This window comes from Aegilops tauschii, chromosome 7, assembly GCF_002575655.3.
Source record: "Aegilops tauschii subsp. strangulata cultivar AL8/78 chromosome 7, Aet v6.0, whole genome shotgun sequence".
Lineage (NCBI taxonomy): Eukaryota > Viridiplantae > Streptophyta > Magnoliopsida > Poales > Poaceae > Aegilops > Aegilops tauschii.
Genome location: NC_053041.3, coordinates 95,828,778 through 95,852,152, shown reverse-complemented (window position 1 = coordinate 95,852,152; position 23,375 = coordinate 95,828,778). Strand labels below are relative to the sequence as shown.

Sequence of the window (23,375 nt, the reverse complement as noted above, 5' to 3'; positions counted from 1 at the left end):
ACCAATGTCGATGTCAAAACCGGCGGATCTCGGGTAGGGGGTCCCGAACTGTGCGTCTAAGGTCGATGGTAACAGGAGACAGGGGACACAATGTTTACCCAGGTTCGGGCCCTCTCTATGGAGGTAATACCCTACTTCCTGCTTTATTGATCTTGATGAATATGAGTATTACAAGAGTTGATCTACCACGAGATCGTAATGACTAAACCCTAAAAGTCTAGCCTGTATGACTATGGCTATATCTCTTTTCCTACGGACCTAGCCCTCCGGTTTATATAGACATCGGAGGGGACTAGGGTTGTACAAAGTTGGTTACAGAGAAGGGAATCTTCATATTTGATCGCCAAGCTTGCCTTTCACGCCAAGGAGAGTCCTATCCGGACACGGGTGAGAGTCTTCGGTCTTCATATCTTCACAGCCAATCAGTCCGGCCCATGGCTAACAGGCCGGATGCTCGAGGACCCCTTAGTCCAGGACTCCCTCACCGCCTGTAGACCGCTGCCGCCACGCCACTACCCCAGGAAGCGACGCCACCGAGCACTGTGCCACCGACCCAACCCAACCCAGATGGGGCCCAGATCTAGGCTCGGCGGGAGCCGCTAGCCAATAGCGCCACCGCGCCGCCCCACGACCAACGGTCGTGCCGCCGTGTCGAGGGCCACCGTGGCACGCGCGATCGCAGTCGCCATGCCACACCACCGCCGGCTGAAGGGCACCGCCGTCGGCCACCACCGCCCGAGCGGGAGGGTCTGCGCATGGGGAAGGACAGGCCCGCCACCGCCAGCAGCACTACACGGGTGCTACCTCTTGAGCACTATGTTGGTTTCTCCCTTGAAGAGGAAAGGGTGATGCAGCAAAGTAGCGTAAGTATTTTCCTCAGTTTTTGAGAACCAAGGTATCAATCCAGTAGGAGACTGCACGCAAGTCGCCTCGTACCTACACAAACAAATAAGAACCTTGCAACCAACGCGATAAAGGGGTTGTCAATCCCTTCACGGCCACTTGCAAAAGTGAGATCTGATAGAGATAATAAGATAAATATTTTTGGTATTTTATGATATAGATTGAAAGTAAAGATTGCAAAATAAAATAGATTGGAAACTTATATGATGGAAAATAGACCTGGGGGCCATAGGTTTCACTAGTGGCTTCTCTCAAGATAGCATAAGTATTACGGTGGGTGAACAAAAATAATGTCGAGCAATTGATAGAAAAGTGCATAATTATGAGAATATCTAGGCATGATCATGTATATAGGCATCACGTCCGCGACAAGTAGACTGAAACGATCCTGCATCTACTACTATTACTCCACACATCGACCGATATCCAGCATGCATCTAGAGTATTAAGTTCATAAGAACATAGTAACGCGTTAGGCAAGATGACATGCTGTAGAGGGATAAACTCAAGCAATATGATATAAAACCCCATCTTTTTATCCTCGATGGCAACAATACAATACGTGCCTTGCTGCCCCTGCTGTCACTGGGAAAGGACACCGCAAGATTGAACCCAAAGCTAAGCACTTCTCCCATTGCAAGAAAGATCAATCTAGTAGGCCAAACCAAACTGATAATTCGAAGAGACTTGCAAAGATATCAAATCATACATAAAAGAAATCAGAGGAGATTCAAATACTGTTCATAGATAATCTTGATCATAAACCCACAATTCATTGGATCTCGACAAACACACCGCAAAAAGAATTACATCGAATAGATCTCCAAGAGAATCGAGGAGAACTTTGTATTGAGATCCAAAGAGAGAGAAGAAGCCATCTAGCTAATAACTATGGATCGGAAGGTCTGTGGTAAACTACTCACACATCATCGGAGAGGCTATGGTGTTGATGTAGAAGCCCTCCATGATCGATTCCCCCTCCGGCGGAGCACCGGAAAAGGCCCCAAGATGGGATCTCATGGGTATAGAAGGTTGCGGCTGTGGAAATAGGGTTTCGTGGTGCTCCTGGATGTTTTCGGGGTATATGGATATATATAGGAGGAAGAAGTAGGTCGGTGGAGCTGCGAGGGGCCCACGAGGGTGGGGGCGCGCCCAGGGGGCAGGCGTGCCTCCCTGCCTCGTGGCCTCCTCGCTTCTTTCTTGACGTCCACTCCAAGTCCTCTGGATCACGTTTGTTCCAAAAATAACTCTCCCGAAGGTTTCATTCCGTTTGGATTCCATTTGATATTCCTTTTCTGTGAAACACTGAAATAGGCAAAAAAACAGCAATTTGCACTGGGCCTTCGGTTAATAGGTTAGTCCCAAAAATAATATAGAAGTGATTAGTAAAGCCCATTAAACATCCAAAACAGATAATATAATAGCATGGAACAATAAAAAATTATAGATATGTTGGAGACGTATCAACGGGCAAGGCCCGGCGGCGGCGGGAGGAGGGAGGGGCGAGGGGGCGCTGGATGTGGAATGGGGAGAAGCCCCCGGTCGCCTCGCTCGGGGAGGTGACGCGGGGGAGGGGGCGGGTCAGGAGGGGGGAGAGGGAGGCGGGACGGGGGCGCTGGAGACCGGCGATCGGCGGCAGCGGGAGAGAAGGGTGGCCGACGGCGGCGGGGGTGAGTGGCGGGGGGAACCCTAGCCCCTCGAGAGTTCTTAGCAACCTTCCAGCTAGCTAGTAGAGTTTGATCCCGGGATCCTGATTCGCTGAGTTAGCCACAACAAGTCACCACTAATTGCCGCAGGATCAAGATGCGAGGGCTGTGGTCCGTTGAACACTGTCCCCTTATACTATTCAGATAAACCATCAGTCACACAAATTATTGTTCAACGTACTGTAGCATCCGAACTGGACCGCCACTTTTTAATCCGACGGACGAGACTGAGCAAAGGTAGCGGTACTGTAGCTTCGCTACCTTTGCCACAGCAAGTCACTGAATCTGTACAGGGGGGGCTCTGGAACCAAACTGGAGAGCGGACACGGAGGCATGCCCCGGCAACAAGCAGGCGACTACGCCGCTGGCGAGCGTTTGGACAGAAGAGGATGAATCCAAGATTGCGTTCAAGATGCACCATGGGCATTTCTAGTTCCGTGTCATGCCGTTCAGGCTCACGAACGCCCCGGCCACATTTCAGTGTCTGATGAACGCAATCTTTGGTAAGTATCTGTGCAAGTTTCTTATCATCTTTCTGGATGACATCCTCCTCTTCAGTGAAACCATGGAAGAGCACCTGGAGCATCTCGCATCGTCTTCGAACTGCTCTGCGCGCACCAGCTCTACGTCAAGGAATCCAAGTGCAGCTTCGCCTGCGACCACATCGACTACCTCGGCCACGTCATCTCCAAGGAGGGCGTGGCCACGGACAAGGAAAAGACGCAAGCCATGGAGCAGTGGCTGACGTCGACGAACGCCACCGAGCTACGCTGGTTTCTGGGCCTCACCGGCTACTACAGAAAATTCGTGCCGCACTACGACATCATCGCCAAGCCCCTGACACAGCTCCTAACCAAGAAGGGCTTGAAGGAAATATGCCCTAGAGGCAATAATAAAGTTATTATTTATTTCCTTATTTCATGATAAATGTTTATTATTCATGCTAGAATTGTATTAACCAGAAACTTAGTACATGTGTGAATACATAGACAAACAGAGTGTCCCTAGTATGCCTCTACTTGACTAGCTCGTTAATCAAAGATGGTTAAGTTTCTTGGCCATAGACATGTGTTGTCATTTGATGAACGGGATCACATCATTAGAGAATGATGTGATGAACAAGACTCATCCGTTAGCTTAGCATAATGATCGTTTAACTTTATTGCTATTGCTTTCTTCATGACTTATACATGTTCCTCTGATTATGAGATTATGCAACTCCCGAATACCAGAGGAACACCTTGTGTGCTATCAAACGTCACAACATAACTGGGTGATTATAAAGATGCTCTACAGGTGTCTCCGATGGTGTTTGTTGAGTTGGCATACATCGAGATTAGGATTTGTCACTCCGATTGTCGGAGAGGTATCTCTGGGCCCTCTCGGTAATGCACATCAATATAAGCCTTGCAAGCAATGTAACTAATGAGTTAGTTGCGGGATGCTGCATTACAGAACGATTAAAGAGACTTTCCGGTAACGAGATTGAACTAGGTATTGAGATACCGACGATCGAATCTCGGGCAAGTAACATACTGATGACAGAGGGAACAATGTATGTTGTTATGCGGCTTGACCGATAAAGATATTCGTAGAATATGTGGGAGCCAATATGAGCATCCAGGTTCCCCTATTGGTTATTGACCGGAGATGAGTCTCGGTCATGTCTACATAGTTCTCGAACCCGTAGGGTCCGCACGCTTAACGTTCGATGACGATCGGTATTATGAGTTTATGTGTTTTGATGTACCGAAGGTTGTTCGGTGTCCCGGATGTGATCACGGACATGATGAGGAGTCTAGAAATGGTCGAGATATAAAGATTGATATATTGGACGATGTTATTTGGACACCGCATGAGCTCCGGGGGTCACCGGATAAATATCAGAGTGCCGGGGGGTTATCGGAACCCCTCGGCGGAACTAACAGGCCAACATGGGCCTTGTGAGAGAGGGAGAGAGGAGGGGGCCCCTAGGGCTGGCCGCCCCCCTTGAGGAGTCCGAATTGGACTAGGAGGGGGCGGCGCCCCCTCTTTCCCTCTCCCTCTCTCCCTCTCTTTCCTTCCCTCTCTCTTCCCTTGCTGGAAACCTACTAGGAATAGGATTCCTAGTAGGAATCCTACTTGGGGCGCGCCCCATGAGGTCCGGCCGCCCTCCCCCTTGCTCCTTTATATACGGGGGCAGGGGGCACCCTAGAACACACAAGTTAATAGTTGTTTTGGCCGTGTGCGGTGCCCCCCTCCAGAGATTTCCACCTCGGTCATATCGTTGTAGTGCTTAGGCGAAGCCCTGCATCGGTAACTTCATCATCACCGTCATCACGCCGTCGTGCTGACGAAACTCTCCCTCGGCCTCAGATGGATCAAGAGTACAAGGGACGTCACCGAGCTGAACGTGTGCAGATCATGGAGGTGCCATGCGTTCGGTACTTGATCGGTTGGATCGCGAAGACGTTCGACTACATCAACCGCGTGACTTAACGCTTCCGCTTTCGGTCTACGAGGGTACGTGGACACACTCTCCTGCTCGTTGCTATGCATCACATAGATAGATCTTGCGTGATCGTAGGTAAAATTTTGAAATACAGCGTTCCCACCCAGTGGCATGCGAGCCAGTTCTATGCGTAGATGTTATATGCACGAATAGAACACAAAGAGTTGTGGGCGATAATAGTCATACTGCTTACCAGCATGTCATACTTTGATTCGGCGGTATTGTTGGATGAAGCGGCTCAGACCGACATTACGCGTACGCTTACGCGAGACTGGTTCGCACAGAGGTGGCTAGTGAGTGTCTGTTTCTCCAACTTTAGTTGAATCAAGTGTGACTATGCCCGGTCCTTGTTGAAGGTTAAAACAACACACTTGACGAAAAATCATTGTGGTTTTGATGCGTAGGTAAGAACGATTCTTGCTAAGCCCGTAGCAGCCACGTAAAACTTGCAACAACAAAGTAGAGGACGTCTAACTTGTTTTTGCAGGGCATGTTGTGATGTGATATGGTCAAGACGTGATGAGATATAAATTGTTGTACGAGATGATCATGTTTTGTTAAAGTTATCGGCAACTGGCAGAAGCCTTATGGTTGTCTCTTTATTGCATAAGATGCAAGCGCCATATAATTTCTTTACTTTATCGCTATGTGATAGCAATAGTTGGCGAGACGACCATGTGACGACACATTGATAGAGATCAAGATGATGGAGATCATGGTGTCATGCCGGTAACGATGGAGATCATAACGGTACTTTGGAGATGGAGATCAAAGGCACAAGATGATGATGGCCATATCATGTCACATATTTTGATTGCATGTGATGTTTATCTTTTATGCATCTTATTTTGCTTAGTACGACGGTAGCATTATAAGATATGGCCTCGGAACACTAGAGACCGAAAGGTCGAGCATGAATCATACAGTAGATATGATCAACATAGTGATGTTCACCATTGAAAACTACTCCATCTCACATGATGATTGGACATGGTTTAGTTGATTTGGATCACGTGATCATTTAGATGACTAGAGGGATGTCTATCTAAGTGGGAGTTCTTAAGTAATATGATTAATTGAACTTTAACTTATCATGAACTTAGTCCTGATAGTATTTGCATATCTATGTTGTAGATCAATAGCTCGCAATGTAGTTCCCCGTTTATTTTTTGATATGTTCCTAGAGAAAAATAAGTTGAAAGATGTTAGTAGCAAAGATGCGGACTAGCTCCGTGATCTGAGGATTATCCTCATTGCTGCACAGAAGTACTATGTCCTTGATGCACCGCTAGGTGACAGAACTATTGCAGGAGTGAACTTAGAACACTAACAGGTCAAATTATAGATGCAGACGTTATGAACGTTTGACAAGCTCGGTATGATGACTACTTGATAGTTTAGTGCACCATGCTTTACGGCTTAGAATCGGGACTTCAAAAATGTTTTGAACGACATGGAGCATATTAGATGTTCCAAGAGTTGAAATTGGTATTTCAGACTCATGCCCGTGTCAAGAGGTATGAGACCTCTGACAAAGTACTTTGCCTACAAGATGGAGGAGAATAGCTCAGCTAGTGAGCATGTGCTCAGAATGTCTGAGTACTACAATCACTTGAATCAAGTGGGAATGAAATCTGAGATAAGATAGTGATTGACAGAGTTCTCTAATCACTATCACAAAGTTACTGGAACTTTGTGATGAACTATAATAAGCAAGGGATGACGAAAACAATTTCCCGAGCTCTTCGCGATGCTGAAATCGACGAAGGTAGAAATCAAGAAAAGCATCAAGTGTTGATGGTTGACAAGACCACTAGTTTCAAGTAAATGGGCAAGGGAAAGAAAGGGAACTTCAAAAAGAATGGCAAGCAAGTTGCCACTCCCATGAAGAAGCCCAAAGCTAGACCCAAGCCTGAAACTGAGTGCTTCTACTGCAAAGGAAATGGTCACTGGAAGCGGAACTACCCCAAATACTTGGCGGATAAGAAGGATGGCAAAGTGAACAAAAGTATATATGATATACATGTTATTGATGTGTACTTTACTAGTATTCATAGTATCCCCTGGGTATTTGATACTGGTTCAGTTGCTATGATTAGTAACTTGAAACAGGAGTTACAAAATGAACATAGACTAGTTGAGGGCAAGGTGACGATGTGTGTTGGAAGTGATTCCAAGGTTGATAAGATCACCATCGCACACTCCCTTTACCTTCGGGATTAGTGTTGAACCTAAAATAAATGTTATTTGGTGTTTGCGTTGTGCATGAATATGATTGGATCATGTTTATTGCAATACAGTTATTCATTTAAGTCAAAGGATAATTGTTTTTCTATTTACATGAATAAAACCTTCTATGGTCATACACTCAATATAAATGGTTTATTGAATCTCGATCATAGTGATACACATATTCATAATATTGAAGCCAAAAGATTCAAAGTTAATAATGATAGTGCAACTTATCTGTGGCACTGCCGATTAGGTCATATTGGTGTAAAGCGCATGAAGAAACTCCATGCTGATGGGCTTTTGGAATCACTTGATTATGAATCACTTGATGCTTGCGAACCATGCCTCATGGGCAAGATGACTAAGACTCCGTTCTTCGGAATAATGGAGCAAGCAACAGACTTGTCGGAGATAATACATACTGATGTATGCAGTCCGATGAGTGTTGAGGCTCGCGGTGGGTATCGTTATTTTCTGACCTTCATAAATGATTTGAGCAGATATGGGTATATCTACTTGATGAAACATAAGTCTGAAACGTTTGAAAAGTTCAAAGAATTTCAGAGTGAAGTGGAAAATCATCGTAACAAGAAAATAAAGTTTCTACGATCTGATCGCGGGGACGAATATTTGAGTTACGAGTTTGGTCTTCATTTGAAACTGTGGAATAGTTTCACAACTCACGCCACCTGGAACACCATAGCGTAATGGTGTGTCCGAATGTCATAACCGTACTTTATTGGATATTGTGCAATCTATGATGTCTCTTACCGATTTACCACTATCGTTTTGGGGTTATGCATTAGAGACAGCTGCATTCACGTTAAATAGGGCACCATCTAAAATCCGTTGAGATGACACCGTATGAACTGTGGTTTAGCAAGAAACCTAAGTTGTCGTTTCTTAAAGTTTGGGATTGCGATGTTTATGTGAAAAAGTTTCAGCCTGATAAGCTCAAACTCAAATCGGAGAAGTGCGTCTTCATAGGATACCCAAAAGAAACTGTTGGGTACACCTTCTATCACAGATCCGAAGGTAAGATCTTTGTTGCTAAGTTTCTAGAGAAGGAGTTTCTCTCGAAAGAAGTGAGTGGGAGGAAAGTAGAACTTGATGAGGTAATTGTACCTTCTCCCGAATTGGAAAGTAGAGAAATCAGTTCCAGTGATGCCTACACCAATTAGTGAGGAAGTTAATGATGATGATCATGAAACTTCAGATCAAGTTACTACCGAACCTCGTAGGTCAACCAGAGTACGTTCCGCACCAGAATGGTACGGTAATCCGGTTCTGGAAGTCATGTTACTAGACCATGACGAACCTACGAACTATGAGGAAGCGATGATGAGCCCAGATTCCGCAAAATGGTTTAAGGCCATGAAATTTGAGATAAGATCCATGTATGAAAACAAAGTATGGACTTTGGTGGAATTGCCCAATGATCGGCAAGCCATTGAGAATAAATGGATCTTCAAGAGGAAGACAGACGCTGATGGTAGTGTTACTATCTACAAATCTCGACTTGTCGCGAAAGGTTTTCGACAAGTTCAAGGTGTTGACTACGATGAGATTTTCTCACTCGTAGCGATGCTTAAGTCTGTCCGAATCATGGTAGCAATTGCCGCATTTTATGAAATCTGGCAAATAGATAACAAAACTGCATTCCTTAATGGATTTATTAAAGAAGAGTTGTATATGATGCAACCAAAAGGTTTTGTCAATCCTAAAGGTGCTAACAAAATGTGCAAGCTCCAGCGATCCATCTATGGACTGGTGCAAGCATCTCGGAGTTGGAATATACGCTTTGATAAGTTGATCAAAGCATATAGTTTCATACAGACTTGCGGTGAAGCCTGTATTTACAAGAAAGTGAATGGGAGCACTACAGCCTTTCTGGTAAGTATATGTGAAGCTGCTTACATATTGAGCATCAAGATCTATAGAGATAGATCAAGACGCTTGATAAGTTTTTTCAATGAGTACATACCTTGGCAAGTTTTTGAAGTAGTTCAAAACGGAACAGTAAAATAAAAAGAGTTCTTGCCTGTTTTGCAAGGTGTGAAGTTGAGTAAGACTCAAAGCCCGACCACGGCAGAAGATAGAGCGAGACTGAAAGTCATTCCCTATGCCTCAGCCATAGGTTCTATAAAGTATGCCATGCTGTGTACCAGACCTATTGTATATCCTACCCTGAGTTTGGCAAGGGAGTACAATTTGATCTAGGAGTAGATCACTGGACAACGGTCAAAATTATCCTTAGAGGACTAAGGAAATATTTCTCGGTTATGGAGGTGATAAAGAGTTTGTCGTAAAAGAGTTACGTCGATGCAAGCTTTGACACCGATCTGGATGACTCTAAGTCACAATCCAGATACATATTGAAAGTGGGAGCAATTAGCTAAAGTAGCTCCGTGCAGAGCATTGTAGACATAGAAATTTGCAAAATACATACGGATCTGAATTTGGCAGACCCGTTGACTACACTTCTCTCACAAGCAAACACATGATCACACCTTAGTACTCTTTGGGTGTTAATCACATGGCGATGTGAACTAGATTACTGACTCTAGTAAACCCTTTGAGTATTGGTCACATGCCGATGTGAACTATGGGTGTTAATCAAATGGTGGTGTGAACTATTGGTGATAAATCACATGGCGATGTGAACTAGATTACTGACTCTAGTGCAAGTGGGAGACTGAAGGAAATATGCCCTAGAGGCAATAATAAAGTTATTATTTATTTCCTTATTTCATGATAAATGTTTATTATTCATGCTAGAATTGTATTAACCGGAAACTTAGTACATGTGTGGATACATAGACAAACAGAGTGTCCCTAGTATGCCTCTACTTGACTAGCTCGTTAATCAAAGATGGTTAAGTTTCTTGGCCATAGACATGTGTTGTCAATTGATGAACAGGATCACATCATTAGAGAATGATGTGATGAACAAGACCCATCCGTTAACTTAGCATAATGATCGTTTAGTTTTATTGCTATTGCTTTCTTCAAGACTTACACATGTTCCTCTGACTATGATATTATGCAACTCCTGAATACCGGAGGAACACCTTGTGTGCTATCAAACGTCACAACGTAATTGGGTGATTATAAAGATGCTCTACAGGTGTCTCCGATGGTGTTTGTTGAGTTGGCATAGATCGAGATTAGGATTTGTCACTCCGATTGTTGGAGAGGTATCTCTGGGCCCTCTCGGAATGCACATCACTACAAGCCTTGCAAGCAATGTAACTAATGAGTTAGTTGCGGGATGCTGCATTATGGAACGAGTAAAGAGACTTGCTAGTAACGAGATTGAACTAGGTATTGAGATACCGACGATCGAAGCTCGGGCAAGTAACATACCGATGACAAAGGCAACAACGTATGTTGTTATGTGGTTTGACCGATAAAGATCTTCGTAGAATATGTGGGAGCCAATATGAGCATCCAGGTTCCGCTATTGGTTATTGACCAGAGATGAGTCTCGGTCATGTCTACATAGTTCTCGAACCCGTAGGGTCCGCACGCTTAACGTTCGATGACGATCGGTATTATGAGTTTATGTGTTTTGATGTACAGAAGGTTGTTCGGAGTCCCGGATGTGATCCGGGACATGACGAGGAGTCTCGAAATGGTAGAGACATAAAGATTGTTATATTGGACGATGCTATTCGGACTCCGGATGAGTTCCGGGGGTCACCAGATAAATATCGGAGTGCCGGGGGGTTATCGGAACCCCTGCTACCTCTTGAGCACTGCGCTGGTTTTCCCTTGAAGAGGAAAGGGTGATGCAGCAAAGTAGCGTAAGTATTTCCCTCGGTTTTTGAGAACCAAGGTATCAATCCAGTAGGAGGCTACGCGCGAGTCCCTTGCACCTACGCAAACAAATAAATCCTCGCAACCAACGCGATAAGGGGTTGTCAATCCCTACACGGTCACTTACGAGAGTGAGATCTGATAGATATGATAAGATAATATTTTTGGTATTTTTATGATAAAGATGCAAAGTAAAATAAAAGCAACGTAAATAACTAAGTGTTGAAAGATTAATATGATGGAAAATAGACCCGGGGGCCATAGGTTTCACTAGTGGCTTCTCTCAAGAGCATAAGTATTTTACGGTGGGTGAACAAATTACTATTGAACAATTGACAGAATTTAGCATAGTTCTGAGAATATCTAGGTATGATCATGTATATAGGCATCACGTCCGAGACAAGTAGACCGACTCCTGCCTGCATCTACTACTATTACTCCACACATCGACCGCTATCCAGCATGCATCTAGAGTATTAAGTTCATAAGAACAGAGTAACGCTTTAAGCAAGATGACATGATGTAGAGGGATAAATTCATGCAATATGATAAAAAAAACCCATCTTGTTATCCTCGATGGCAACAATACAATACGTGCCTTGCTGCCCCTACTGTCACTGGGAAAGGACACCGCAAGATTGAACCCAAAGCTAAGCACTTCTCCCATTGCAAGAAAGATCAATCTAGTAGGCCAAACCAAACTGATAATTCGAAGAGACTTGCAAAGATAACCAATCATACATAAAAGAATTCAGAAGATTCAAATATTGTTCATAGATAAACTTGATCATAAACCCACAATTCATCGGTCTTAACAAACACACCGCAAAAGAAGATTACATCGAATAGATCTCCACGAGAGAGGGGGAGAACATTGTATTGAGATCCAAAAAGAGAGAGGAAGCCATCTAGCTAATAACTATGGACCCGAAGGTCTGAGGTAAACTACTCACACTTCATCGGAGAGGCTATGGTGTTGATGTAGAAGCCCTCCGTGATTGATGCCCCCTCCGGCAGAGCTTCGGAACAGGCCCCAAGATGGGATCTCGTGGGACCAGAAGGTTGCGGCGGTGGAATTAGGTTTTTGGCTCCGTATCTGGTAGTTTGGGGGTACGTAGGTATATATAGGAGGAAGGAGTACGTAGGTGGAGCAACATGGGGCCCACGAGGGTGGAGGGCACGCCCAGGGGGTAGGCGCGCCCCCTACCTCGTGGCTTCCTGGTAGCTTCCTTGACGTAGGGTCCAAGTCCCCTGGATCATGTTCATTCCGAAAATCACGTTCCCGAAGGTTTCATTCCGTTTGGACTCCGTTTGATATTCTTTTTCTGCGAAACTCTGAAATAGGCAAAAAACAACAATTCTGGGCTGGGCCTCCGGTTAATAGGTTAGTCCCAAAAATAATATAAAAGTGAATAATAAAGCCCAATAATGTCCAAAATAGAAGATAATATAGCATGGAGCAATCAAAAATTATAGATACGTTGGAGACGTATCAAGCATCCCCAAGCTTAATTCCTGCTCGTCCTCGAGTAGGTAATTGATAAAAACAGAATTTTTGATGTGGAATGCTACTTGGCTTAATTTCAATGTAATTCTTCTTAATTGTGGTATGAATATTCAGATCCGAAAGATTCAAGATAAAAGTTCAATATTGACATAGAAATAATAATACTTCAAGCATACTAACTAAGAAATTATGTCCTCTCAAAATAACATGGCCAAAGAAAGTTCATCCCTATAAAATCATATAGTTTAGTCATGCTCCATTTTCGTCACACAAGAATGCTCTCATCATGCACAACCCCCGATGACAAGCCAAGCAATTGTTTCATACTTTAGTAATCTCAATCTTTTTGAACCTTCACGCAATACATGAGCATGAGCCATGGATATAGCACTATGGGTGTAATAGAATATGATGATGGGGGTTATGTGGAGAAGACAAAAAAGGAGAAAGTCTCACATCACCGAGGCTAATCAATGAGCTATGGAGATGCCCATCGATTGATGTTAATGCAAGGAGTAGGGATTGTCATGCAATGGATGCACTGGAGCTATAAATATGTGAAAGCTCAACAAAAGAAACTAAGTGGGCGTGCATCCAACTTGCTTGCTCACGAAGACCTAGGGCACTTGAGGAGGCCCATTGTTGGAATATACAAGCCAAGTTCTATAATGAAAAATTCCCACTAGTATATGAAAGTGACAAAACAAGAGACTCTCTATCATGAAGATTACGGTGCTACTTTGAAGCACAAGTGTGGTAAAGGACAGTAACATTGTCCCTTCTCTCTTTTTTCTCTCATTTTTTTTGGGCCTTCTCTTTTTTATGGCCTTTCTCTCTTTTTTTATTCCTCACTTGGGACAATGCTCTAGAAAATGATGATCATCACACTTCTATTTATTTACAACTCAATGATTACAACTCGATACTAGAACAAAGTATGACTCTATATGAATGCCTCGAGCGGTATACCGGGATATGCAATGAACCAAGAGTGACATGTATGAAAGAATTATGAACGGTGGCTTTGCCACAAATACTATGTCAACTACATGATCATGCAAAGCAATATGACTATGATGAACGTGTCATGATAAACGGAATGGTGGAAAGTTGCATGGCAATATCTCGGAATGGCTATGGAAATGCCATAATAGGTAGGTATGGTGGCTGTTTTGAGGAAGATATATGGAGGTTTATGTGTGAAAGAGCGTATCATATCACAGGGTTTGGATGCACCGGCGAAGTTTGCACCAACTCTCAATGTGAGAAAGGGCAATGCACGGTACCGAAGAAGCTAGCAATGATGGAAAGGTGAGAGTGCGTATAATCCATGGACTCAACATTAGTCATAAAGAACTCACATACTTATTGCAAAAATCTACAAGTCATCAAAAACCAAGCACTACGCGCATGCTCCTAGGGGGATAGATTGGTAGGAAAAGACCATCGCTCGTCCCCGACCGCCACTCATAAGGAGGACAATCAAAGAACACCTCATGTTTCAAATTTGTTACATAACGTTTACCATACGTGCATGCTACGGGACTTGCAAACTTCAACACAAGTATTTCTCAAATTCACAACTACTCAACTAGCACAACTTTAATATCACTACCTCCATGTCTCAAAACAATCATCAAGCATCAAACTTCTCTTAGTATTCAACACACTCATAAGAAAGTTTTTACTAATCTTGAATACCTAGCATATTAGGATTATTTAAGAAAATTACCATGCTATTTAAGACTCTCAAAATAATCTAAGTGAAGCATGAGAGATCAATAGTTTCTATAAAACAAATCCACCACCGTTCTCTAAAAGATATAAGTGAAGTACTAGAGCAAAACTATATAACTCAAAGGATATAAGTGAAGCACATAGAGTATTCTAATAATTTCTGAATCATGTGTGTCTCTCTCAAAAGGTGTGTACAGCAAGGATGATTGTGGTAAACTAAAAAGCAAATACTCAAATCATACAAGACTCTCCAAGCAAAACACATATCATGTGGTGAATAAAAATATAGCTCCAAGTAAAGTTACCGATGGAAGTAGACGAAAGAGGGGATGCCTTCCGGGGCATCCCCAAGCTTTGGATTTTTGGTGTCTTTAGATTATCTTGGGGGTGCCATGGGAATCCCCAAGCTTAGGCTCTTGCCACTCCTTGTTCCATAATCCATCAAATCTTTCACCCAAAACTTGAAAACTTCACAACACAAAACTTAACAGAAAATCTCGTGAGCTCCGTTAGCGAAAGAAAACAAAAGACCACTTCAAGGTACTGTAATGAACTCATTCTTTATTTATATTGGTGTTAAACCTACTGTATTCCAACTTCTCTATGGTTTATAAACTCTTTTACTAGCCATAGATTCATCAAAATAAGCAAACAACACACGAAAAACAGAATCTGTCAAAAACAGAACAGTCTGTAGTAATCTGTAACTAACGCAAACTTCTCAAACTCCAAAAAATCAGCCAAAATAGGAAGACCTAGGCAATTTGTTTATTGATCAGCAGCAATTGGAATCAATATTTTATCACGTTCTGGTGATTTTTAACAATTATTTTCCTGAACAGAAAGTTTCTGGAAATTTCTGCAAGATCAAATAACTATCATCCAAGAAGATCCTATAGGTTTAACTTGGCACAAACACTAATTAAAACATAAAAGCACATCTAACCAGAGGCTAGATCAAAGATTTATTCCTAAACATAAGCAAAAAGCAAAAACCCAAAAATAAAATTGGGTTGCCTCCCAACAAGCACTATCGTTTAACACCCCTAGCTAGGCATAAAAGCAAGGATAAATCTAGGTATTGCCATCCTTGGTAGGCAATCCATAAGTGGCTCTCATAATAGATTCATATGGTAATTTTATTTTATTCCTAGGGAAGTGTTCCATGCCTTTATTTAATGGAAATTGGAATCTAATATTCCCTTCCTTCAGATCAATAATTGCACCAATCGTTCTAAGGAAAGGTCTACCAAGAATAATAGGACATGAAGGATTGCAATCTATGTCAAGAACGATAAAATCTACGGGCACATAGTTCCTATTTTCAACAATAAGAATATCATTAATTCTTCCCATAGGTTTCTTAATAGTGGAATCCGCAAGGTGCAAGTTTAAAGAGCAATCATCAAAATCACGGAAACCTAGCAAATCACACAAAGTTTTTGGAATCGTGGAAACACTAGCACCCAAATCACACAAAGCATAGCATTCATGATCTTTAATCTTAATTTTAATAGTAGGTTCCCACTCATCATAAAGTTTTCTAGGGATAGAGACTTCCAACTCAAGCTTTTCTTCATAAGATTGCATCAAAGCATCAACGATATGTTTGGTAAAAGCTTTATTTTGACTATAAGCATGAGGAGAATTTAGCACGGATTGCAACAAGGAAATACAATCTATCAAAGAGCAATTATCATAATTAAATTCCTTGAAATCGAAAATAGTGGGTTCATTAACATCTAATGTTTTGATTTCTTCAATCCCACTTTTATTAATTTTAGCATCAAAATCTAAAAACTCCAAATTTTTTGAACGCCTTCTAGGTAAAGGTGGATCATATTCAGTCCCATCATTATCAAGATTCATATTGCAAAACAAAGATTTAATAGGGTACACAACAATAACTTTTAGATCTTCATCTTTATTTTCATAGAAACTATAAGAACACGCTTTCATAAAGCAATCTTTCTTAGCACGCATCCTAGCGGTTCTTTATTTGCACTCATCAATGGAAATTCTCATGGCTTTGAGAGAATCATTGATATCATGCTTAGGAGGAATAGATCTAAGTTTTAAAGAATCAACATCAAGAGAAATTCTATCAACGTTCCTAGCCAATTCATCAACTTTAAGCAATTTCTCTTCAAGTAAAGCATTGAAATTCTTTTGCGAATTCATAAACTCTCTAACACCAATCTCAAATTCAGAGGGCATATTATTAAAATTTCCATAAGAATTGTTGTAGGAATTACCATAATTATTAGAGGAATTCTAGGATAAGGCCTAGGATTAAAGTTTCCTCTATACGCGTTGTTACCAAAATTATTCCTACCAACAAAATTCACATCCATAGATTCATTATTATTCTCAATCAAAGTAGACAAAGGCATATCATTAGGATCAAAAGAAACACTCTTACTAGCAAATAATTTCATAAGTTCATCCATCTTTCCACTCAAAACATTAATTTCTTCTATCGCATGCACTTTTTTATTAGTAGATCTTTCAGTGTGCCATTGAGAATAATTAACCATAATATTATCTAGGAGTTTAGTAGCTTCTCCTAAAGTGATTTCCATAAAAGTGCCTCCCGCGGCCGAATCTAAAAGATTTCCAGAAGCAAAATTCAATCCGGCATAAAAAATTTGTATAATCATCCACAAATTCAAACCATGAGTAGGGCAATTACGTATCATTAATTTCATCCTCTCCCAAGCTTGTGCAACATGTTCATGATCAAGTTGCTTAAAATTCATAATATCGTTTCTAAGAGAGATAATCTTAGCGGGAGGAAAATACTTAGAGATAAAAGCATCTTTGCACTTATTCCAAGAATCAATACTATTTTAAGGCAAAGACGAAAACCAAGCTTTAGCACGATCTCTAAGCGAAAAAGGGAATAGCTTCAATTTAACAATATCATTGTCAACATCTTTCTCCTTTTGCATATCACACAAATCAACGAAGCTATTTAGATGAGTAGCGGCATCTTCACTAGGAAGGCCGGCGAATTGATCTTTCATGACAAGATTCAACAAAGCAACATTGATTTCACAAGATTCAGTATCGGTAAGAGGAGCAATCGGAGTGCTAAGGAAATCATTATTGTTGGTATTGGTAAAGTCACATAATTTGGTATTATCTTGAGCCATCATGACAAACAAGCAATCCAACACATGGGCAAACAAGAAGCAAGCCAAAAAGAGGCGAACGGAAAAGAGAGGGCGAATAAAACGGCAAGGGTGAAGTGGGGGAGAGGAAAACGAGAGGCAAATGGCAAATAATGTAATGCGGGAGATAAGGGTTTGTGATGGGTACTTGGTATGTTGACTTTTGCGTAGACCTCCCCGACAACGGCGCCAGAAATCCTTCTTGCTACCTCTTGAGCACTGCGTTGGTTTTCCCTTGAAGAGGAAAGGGTGATGCAGCAAAGTAGCGTAAGTATTTCCCTCAGTTTTTGAGAACCAAGGTATCAATCCAGTAGGAGGCTACGCGCGAGTCCCTCGCACCTACACAAACAAATAAATCCTCGCAACCAACGCGATAAGGGGTTGTCAATCCCTACACGGTCACTTACGAGAGTGAGATCTGATAGATATGATAAGATAATATTTTTGGTATTTTTATGATAAAGATGCAAAGTAAAATAAAAGCAACGTAAATAACTAAGTGTTGAAAGATTAATATGATGGAAAATAGACCCGGGGGCCATAGGTTTCACTAGTGGCTTCTCTCAAGAGCATAAGTATTTTACGGTGGGTGAACAAATTACTGTTGAGCAATTGACAGAATTGAGCATAGTTATGAGAATATCTAGGTATGATCATGTATATAGGCATCACGTCCGAGACAAGTAGACCGACTCCTGCCTGCATCTACTACTATTACTCCACACATCGACCGCTATCCAGCATGCATCTAGAGTATTAAGTTCATAAGAACAGAGTAACGCTTTAAGCAAGATGACATGATGTAGAGGGATAAATTCATGCAATATGATAAAAACCCCATCTTGTTATCCTCGATGGCAACAATACAATACGTGCCTTGCTGCCCCTACTGTCACTGGGAAAGGACACCGCAAGATTGAACCCAAAGCTAAGCACTTCTCCCATTGCAAGAAAGATCAATCTAGTAGGCCAAACCAAACTGATAATTCGAAGAGACTTGCAAAGATAACCAATCATACATAAAAGAATTCAGAAGATTCAAATATTGTTCATAGATAAGCTTGATCATAAACCCAAAATTCATCGGTCTCAACAAACACACCGCAAAAGAAGATTAACATTGTATTGAGATCCAAAAAGAGAGAGGAAGCCATCTAGCTAATAACTATGGACCCGAAGGTCTGAGGTAAACTACTCACACTTCATCGAAGAGGCTATGGTGTTGATGTAGAAGCCCTCCGTGATTGATGCCCCCTCCGGCGGAGCTCCGGAACAGGCCCCAAGATGGGATCTCGTGGGTACAGAAGGTTGCGGCGGTGGAATTAGGTTTTTGGCTCCGTATCTGGTAGTTTGGGGGTACGTAGGTATATATAGGAGGAAGGAGTACGTCGGTGGAGCAACGTGGGGCCCACGAGGGTGGAGGGCGCGCCCCCTACCTCGTGGCTTCCTGGTAGCTTTCTTGACGTAGGGTCCAAGTCCTCTGGATCATGTTCGTTCCGAAAATCACGTTCCCGAAGGTTTCATTCCGTTTGGACTCCATTTGATATTCTTTTTCTGCGAAACTCTGAAATAGGCAAAAAACAGCAATTCTAGGCTGGGCCTCCGGTTAATAGGTTAGTCCCGAAAATAATATAAAAGTGAATAATAAAGCCCAATAATGTCCAAAACAGAAGATAATATAGCATGGAGCAATAAAAAATTATAGATACGTTGGAGACGTATCAACCCCCGGGGGAACTAACGGGCCAACATGGGCCTTGTGAGAGAGAGAGGAGGGGGCCCCTAGGGCTGGCCGCGCCCCCCCCCCTTGAGGAGTCCGAATTGGACTAAGAGGGGGCGGCGCCCCCCCTCTTTCCCTCTCCCTCTCTCCCTCTCTTTCCTTCCCCCTCTCTTCCCTTGTTGGAAACCTACTAGGAATAGGATTCCTAGTAGGAATCCTACTTGGGGCGCGCCCCATGAGGACCGACCGGCCTCCCCCTTGCTCCTTTATATTCAGGGCAGGAGGGCACCCTAGAACACACAAGTTAACATTTGTTTTAGCCGTGTGCGGTGCCCCCTCCACAGATTTTCACCTCGGTCATATCGTTGTAGTGCTTAGGCGAAGCCCTGCATTGGTAACTTCATCATCACCATCATCACGCCGTCGTGCTGACGAAACTCTCCCTCGGCCTCAGCTGGATCAAGAGTACGAGGGACGTCACCGAGCTGAACGTGTGCACATCGCGGATGTGCCGTGCGTTCGGTACTTGATATATTGGATCGCGAAGACGTTCGACTACATCATCCGCGTTACTTAACGCTTCCGCTTTCGGTCTACGAGGGTACGTGGACACACTCTCCCGCTCGTTGCTATGCATCACATTGATAGATCTTGCGTGATCGTAGGTAAAATTTTTGAAATACTGCGTTCCCCAACAGGGCTTTGCCTTGACCGAGAAAGCTCAAGCAGCTTTCGACAGGCTCAAGACGGCGATGGCCACCACACCGGTGCTCGCCTGCCCGACTTCAACAAGCCCTTCTCGATCGAGACAGACGCTTGTGACACGGGCGTCGGCGCGGTGCTCGTCCAGGAAGGCCATCCACTTGCCTTCTTCAGCAAAGCGCTCGGCGTTCGCAACCAATAGCTCTCGACGTACGAGAAGGAATTCTTGGCGGTGATGATGGCGATCGACAAGTGGCGCCCGTACCTGCGGCGCGGCCCCTTCGACATCCTCACTGATCACAAGTCTCTGTGCAATCTGGGCAAACAACACCCGGAGACCGAGCTGCAACGCAAGGCCATGGCAAAACTGGTCGGCTTGCAATTCAAGTTCCAGTACAAGCATGGACTGGACAACGGGGCGGTTGATGCACTGTCGCGTGTCGGCAAACAGCTCGACCTGGCCGCGCTCTCGACGTGCCAGCCTGTATGGATACAGCAGGTTCTCAGCTCCTACTCCACCGACCCGGACGCCCAAGCTCGCCTTCAAAAGCTCGCCATCACCAGTCCGGACGACGACGGCTACGAACTGCACCACGGCGTCATCCAGCGGTCGTTTGTGGATCGGCGCCAACGCAGCGCTCCACACCAAGCTCATCGCCGCGCTCCACAACAACATGGTGGGCGGCCACTCGGGCGCCACGGCGACGTACCAGCGAGTGCGCAAGCACTTCGACTGGCGCGGCCTCAAACGCGATGTCGAGGAGTTCGTGCAGCAGTGCTCAGTCTGCCAACAAGCCAAACATGAGCACTGCAAGCCAGCGGGCCTCCTGCACCTCTTCCTGTTCCCACGGCGCCATGAGAAGAACTCACGATGGATTTCGTGGAGGATTGCCAGTCTCTGAAGGCTTCGACACTATCATGGTCGTGGTGGACCTCTTCACCAAATTTGCCCACTTCATTCCTCTGCGTCAACCCTTCCACGCGCCACAAGCGGCGAGGGCCTTCGTGGTGAAGCTCCATGGCATCCCCGCTTCGATCGTTTCCTACCGCGACAAGGTGTTCACCAGCAATCCGTGGAAGGAACTGCTCGCCGGCGCAAACACCAAATTGCTCTACTCCACCGTATATCACTCGCATACGGACGGACAGAGCGAGCGCGTCAATTAGTGCATGGAGATGTACCTCAGGTGCGCCGTGCACGACGCGTCGCGCAAGTGGCGTCGCTGGCTGCCCATGGCAGAGTTCTGGTATAACTCCACCTTCCACTCCTCGCTCAACTGCACCCCCTTCAAGGCGCTCTATGGGAAGGAGGCCAATCTGGGGGGCAATGCCGGCCTAGCCAGACGACGCACACGCCAGCGACGACATGGACTGGGCGGCGCACACAACCCACATCCGCGCCCAGCTGGAACGCGCCCAGCAGCGCCTCAAGAAGCAGGCCGACCGCAATCGCACGGAGCGCCAATTCCAGGTGGGCGAGCAAGTTCTGCTGAAGCTGCAGCCTTACGTCCAGCGCTCCGTCGTCAGACGACCCTGTGCCAAGCTCGCCTTCAAGTTCTACGGGCCGTACACCGTCATCGAGAAGATCGGCCTCTTGGTGTACAAGCTCGATCTGCCGGCGTCCAGCCGTGTGCATTCGGTCTTCCACGTCTCCCAACTGAAGCCGTTCACGCCGGACTACACGCCGGTGTACGCGGAGGTACCTCGAGTGCCGGATCTGTCCGTATCATCTTCTGAACCCACGCAACTACTGGAGCGGCGCATGATGAAGCGGGGCAATGCAGCCATTGTGCAGGTCAAGGTGCAGTGGGGTGATGGCTCGCCTCCGGCCACAACGTGGGAAGATTACGAGGTTCTTAGACAGCGCTTTCCAACAGCAGCAATTTGGACGACGCTGAGGCAAGTACTCAAGACGGAGCTCAGTCTTAAGGGGGAGAGAATGTCACACCTGGTCACTTGGCAAGTGTGTGAATCATTCTGTATCTCACCCTAACCTTTCCTCTGAATACAGCTTACTCCTCCCCCCAAGCACCCCCCCCCCCCCCCCCCCCCCCCCCCCCCGGCAACTCGCTACGAAGTGCCCCCGTCGGCGAGGACGCCGAGGTAATCCAGCCAGCCAGCAGATCCATGCCCTCTCTGTGTTGTTCATAGGACGTGGGTGAGAATTTGAACTTGCTGAATCTGAACCGGATTAAGCCTGACTTACTCTCTATATCCATGACCTCGACCTTTAATTAAGCATTGCCGTGCATCTTGAGTTGCTGCCTTCCATGGCCAGACTTAGCCAAGGGGAATTGTTTTATTTATCTATTTGATTTGATGCTGCTTCCACTGAAAAGTGTGATGATTTTGCCCATATATGTTGGTTGTGCCTATAAAAGTTAAATGTGAAGAAAATTCCCTGTCTATCCCCTGGCGATTGCGATTAGGTTTGTTAACTTGTGACGGATCCAGATGTGCCTGGCACTATCCGTTAAATAAGAAGTCATTTGCAATGATTGTAACTAGGGTTGGGAGCTTGTGATATCACTCACACTGTCACAAACTAATGGCATATATCGCAGCGACTTAGCTTGCTCGCTTTGACATATTTCTGTGTTATTAGTTACGGTGGCATTGTTATCCCCGTGCATTCGCCGCATTTTGTGATCTTATGGGTCCTGTGCGAATACATGTTCTTTCTACGTCTCTTTGTAAATAACAGATTTGCATTGGATGTCCAGTGGCCTCAATCAGATTACGCGTGAGAGCAGATATATGCAGCAACCTGGAGAGGAAGATATAATTCAGGGAAGGAAGGTTCCAGTTCATTTCTTCGACAACTTTCTCATGCCACACACGCCTTGGTTATATAGCCAGTTACAAGTTACAACCCATACCCCACACATAAATAACGCACATGTCAGAACCATTGTTTGCACCAAGCATACTCGATGGTGCCCTTCCACTTTGCGTCTTGGTGTGGTCCTCTTCCGCTTCAGGCGTGACATTGCGACAAACGATAACTTTTGCAGAAATTTGTGTAGACGTCAGTACAGTGTTGTTTCTTTGTCTTGAAAAACCAGGAGTCAAGAAATTATTAACCTTTGACGGCCTTCCAAGCATCCCCATTTCCCCCTCTCCTTCATGCTGAAAAAACCAGGCCGATCTGAGAGTTGAGATAGGAGTATGGGGTTAGGCGATAAACCGACGATAGAAAGAATGCAAGATTCGGCTGGGCAATGCATCTCAGAGAAAGAAGTACAAGAGCAGTCTGTATGTAAGATTGGTCTCCTTAAAGTTGGGGAAGGGTTGTAATATGTATCTCACAGGACTTTACACGATAAAATTGTAGGACATGTATCATTAAATCTCAAGTGCTAATGCTTTCATCAGAAAACATGTT

The 23,375-nt window shown here is 44.3% G+C and overlaps 1 protein-coding gene across 1 annotated transcript; it reads left to right on the top strand.

Moving 5' to 3' along the window:
* Positions 1 to 21,356: 21,356 nt before the first annotated feature.
* LOC141026872 (uncharacterized) lies at positions 21,357 to 22,737 on the top strand. Its single transcript, XM_073503747.1, has 2 exons — positions 21,357 to 21,889; positions 22,695 to 22,737. Exons 1-2 carry the CDS (start codon positions 21,357 to 21,359, stop codon positions 22,735 to 22,737), a joined length of 576 nt encoding a protein of 191 aa, XP_073359848.1.
* The last annotated feature ends 638 nt before the right edge of the window (positions 22,738 to 23,375 follow it).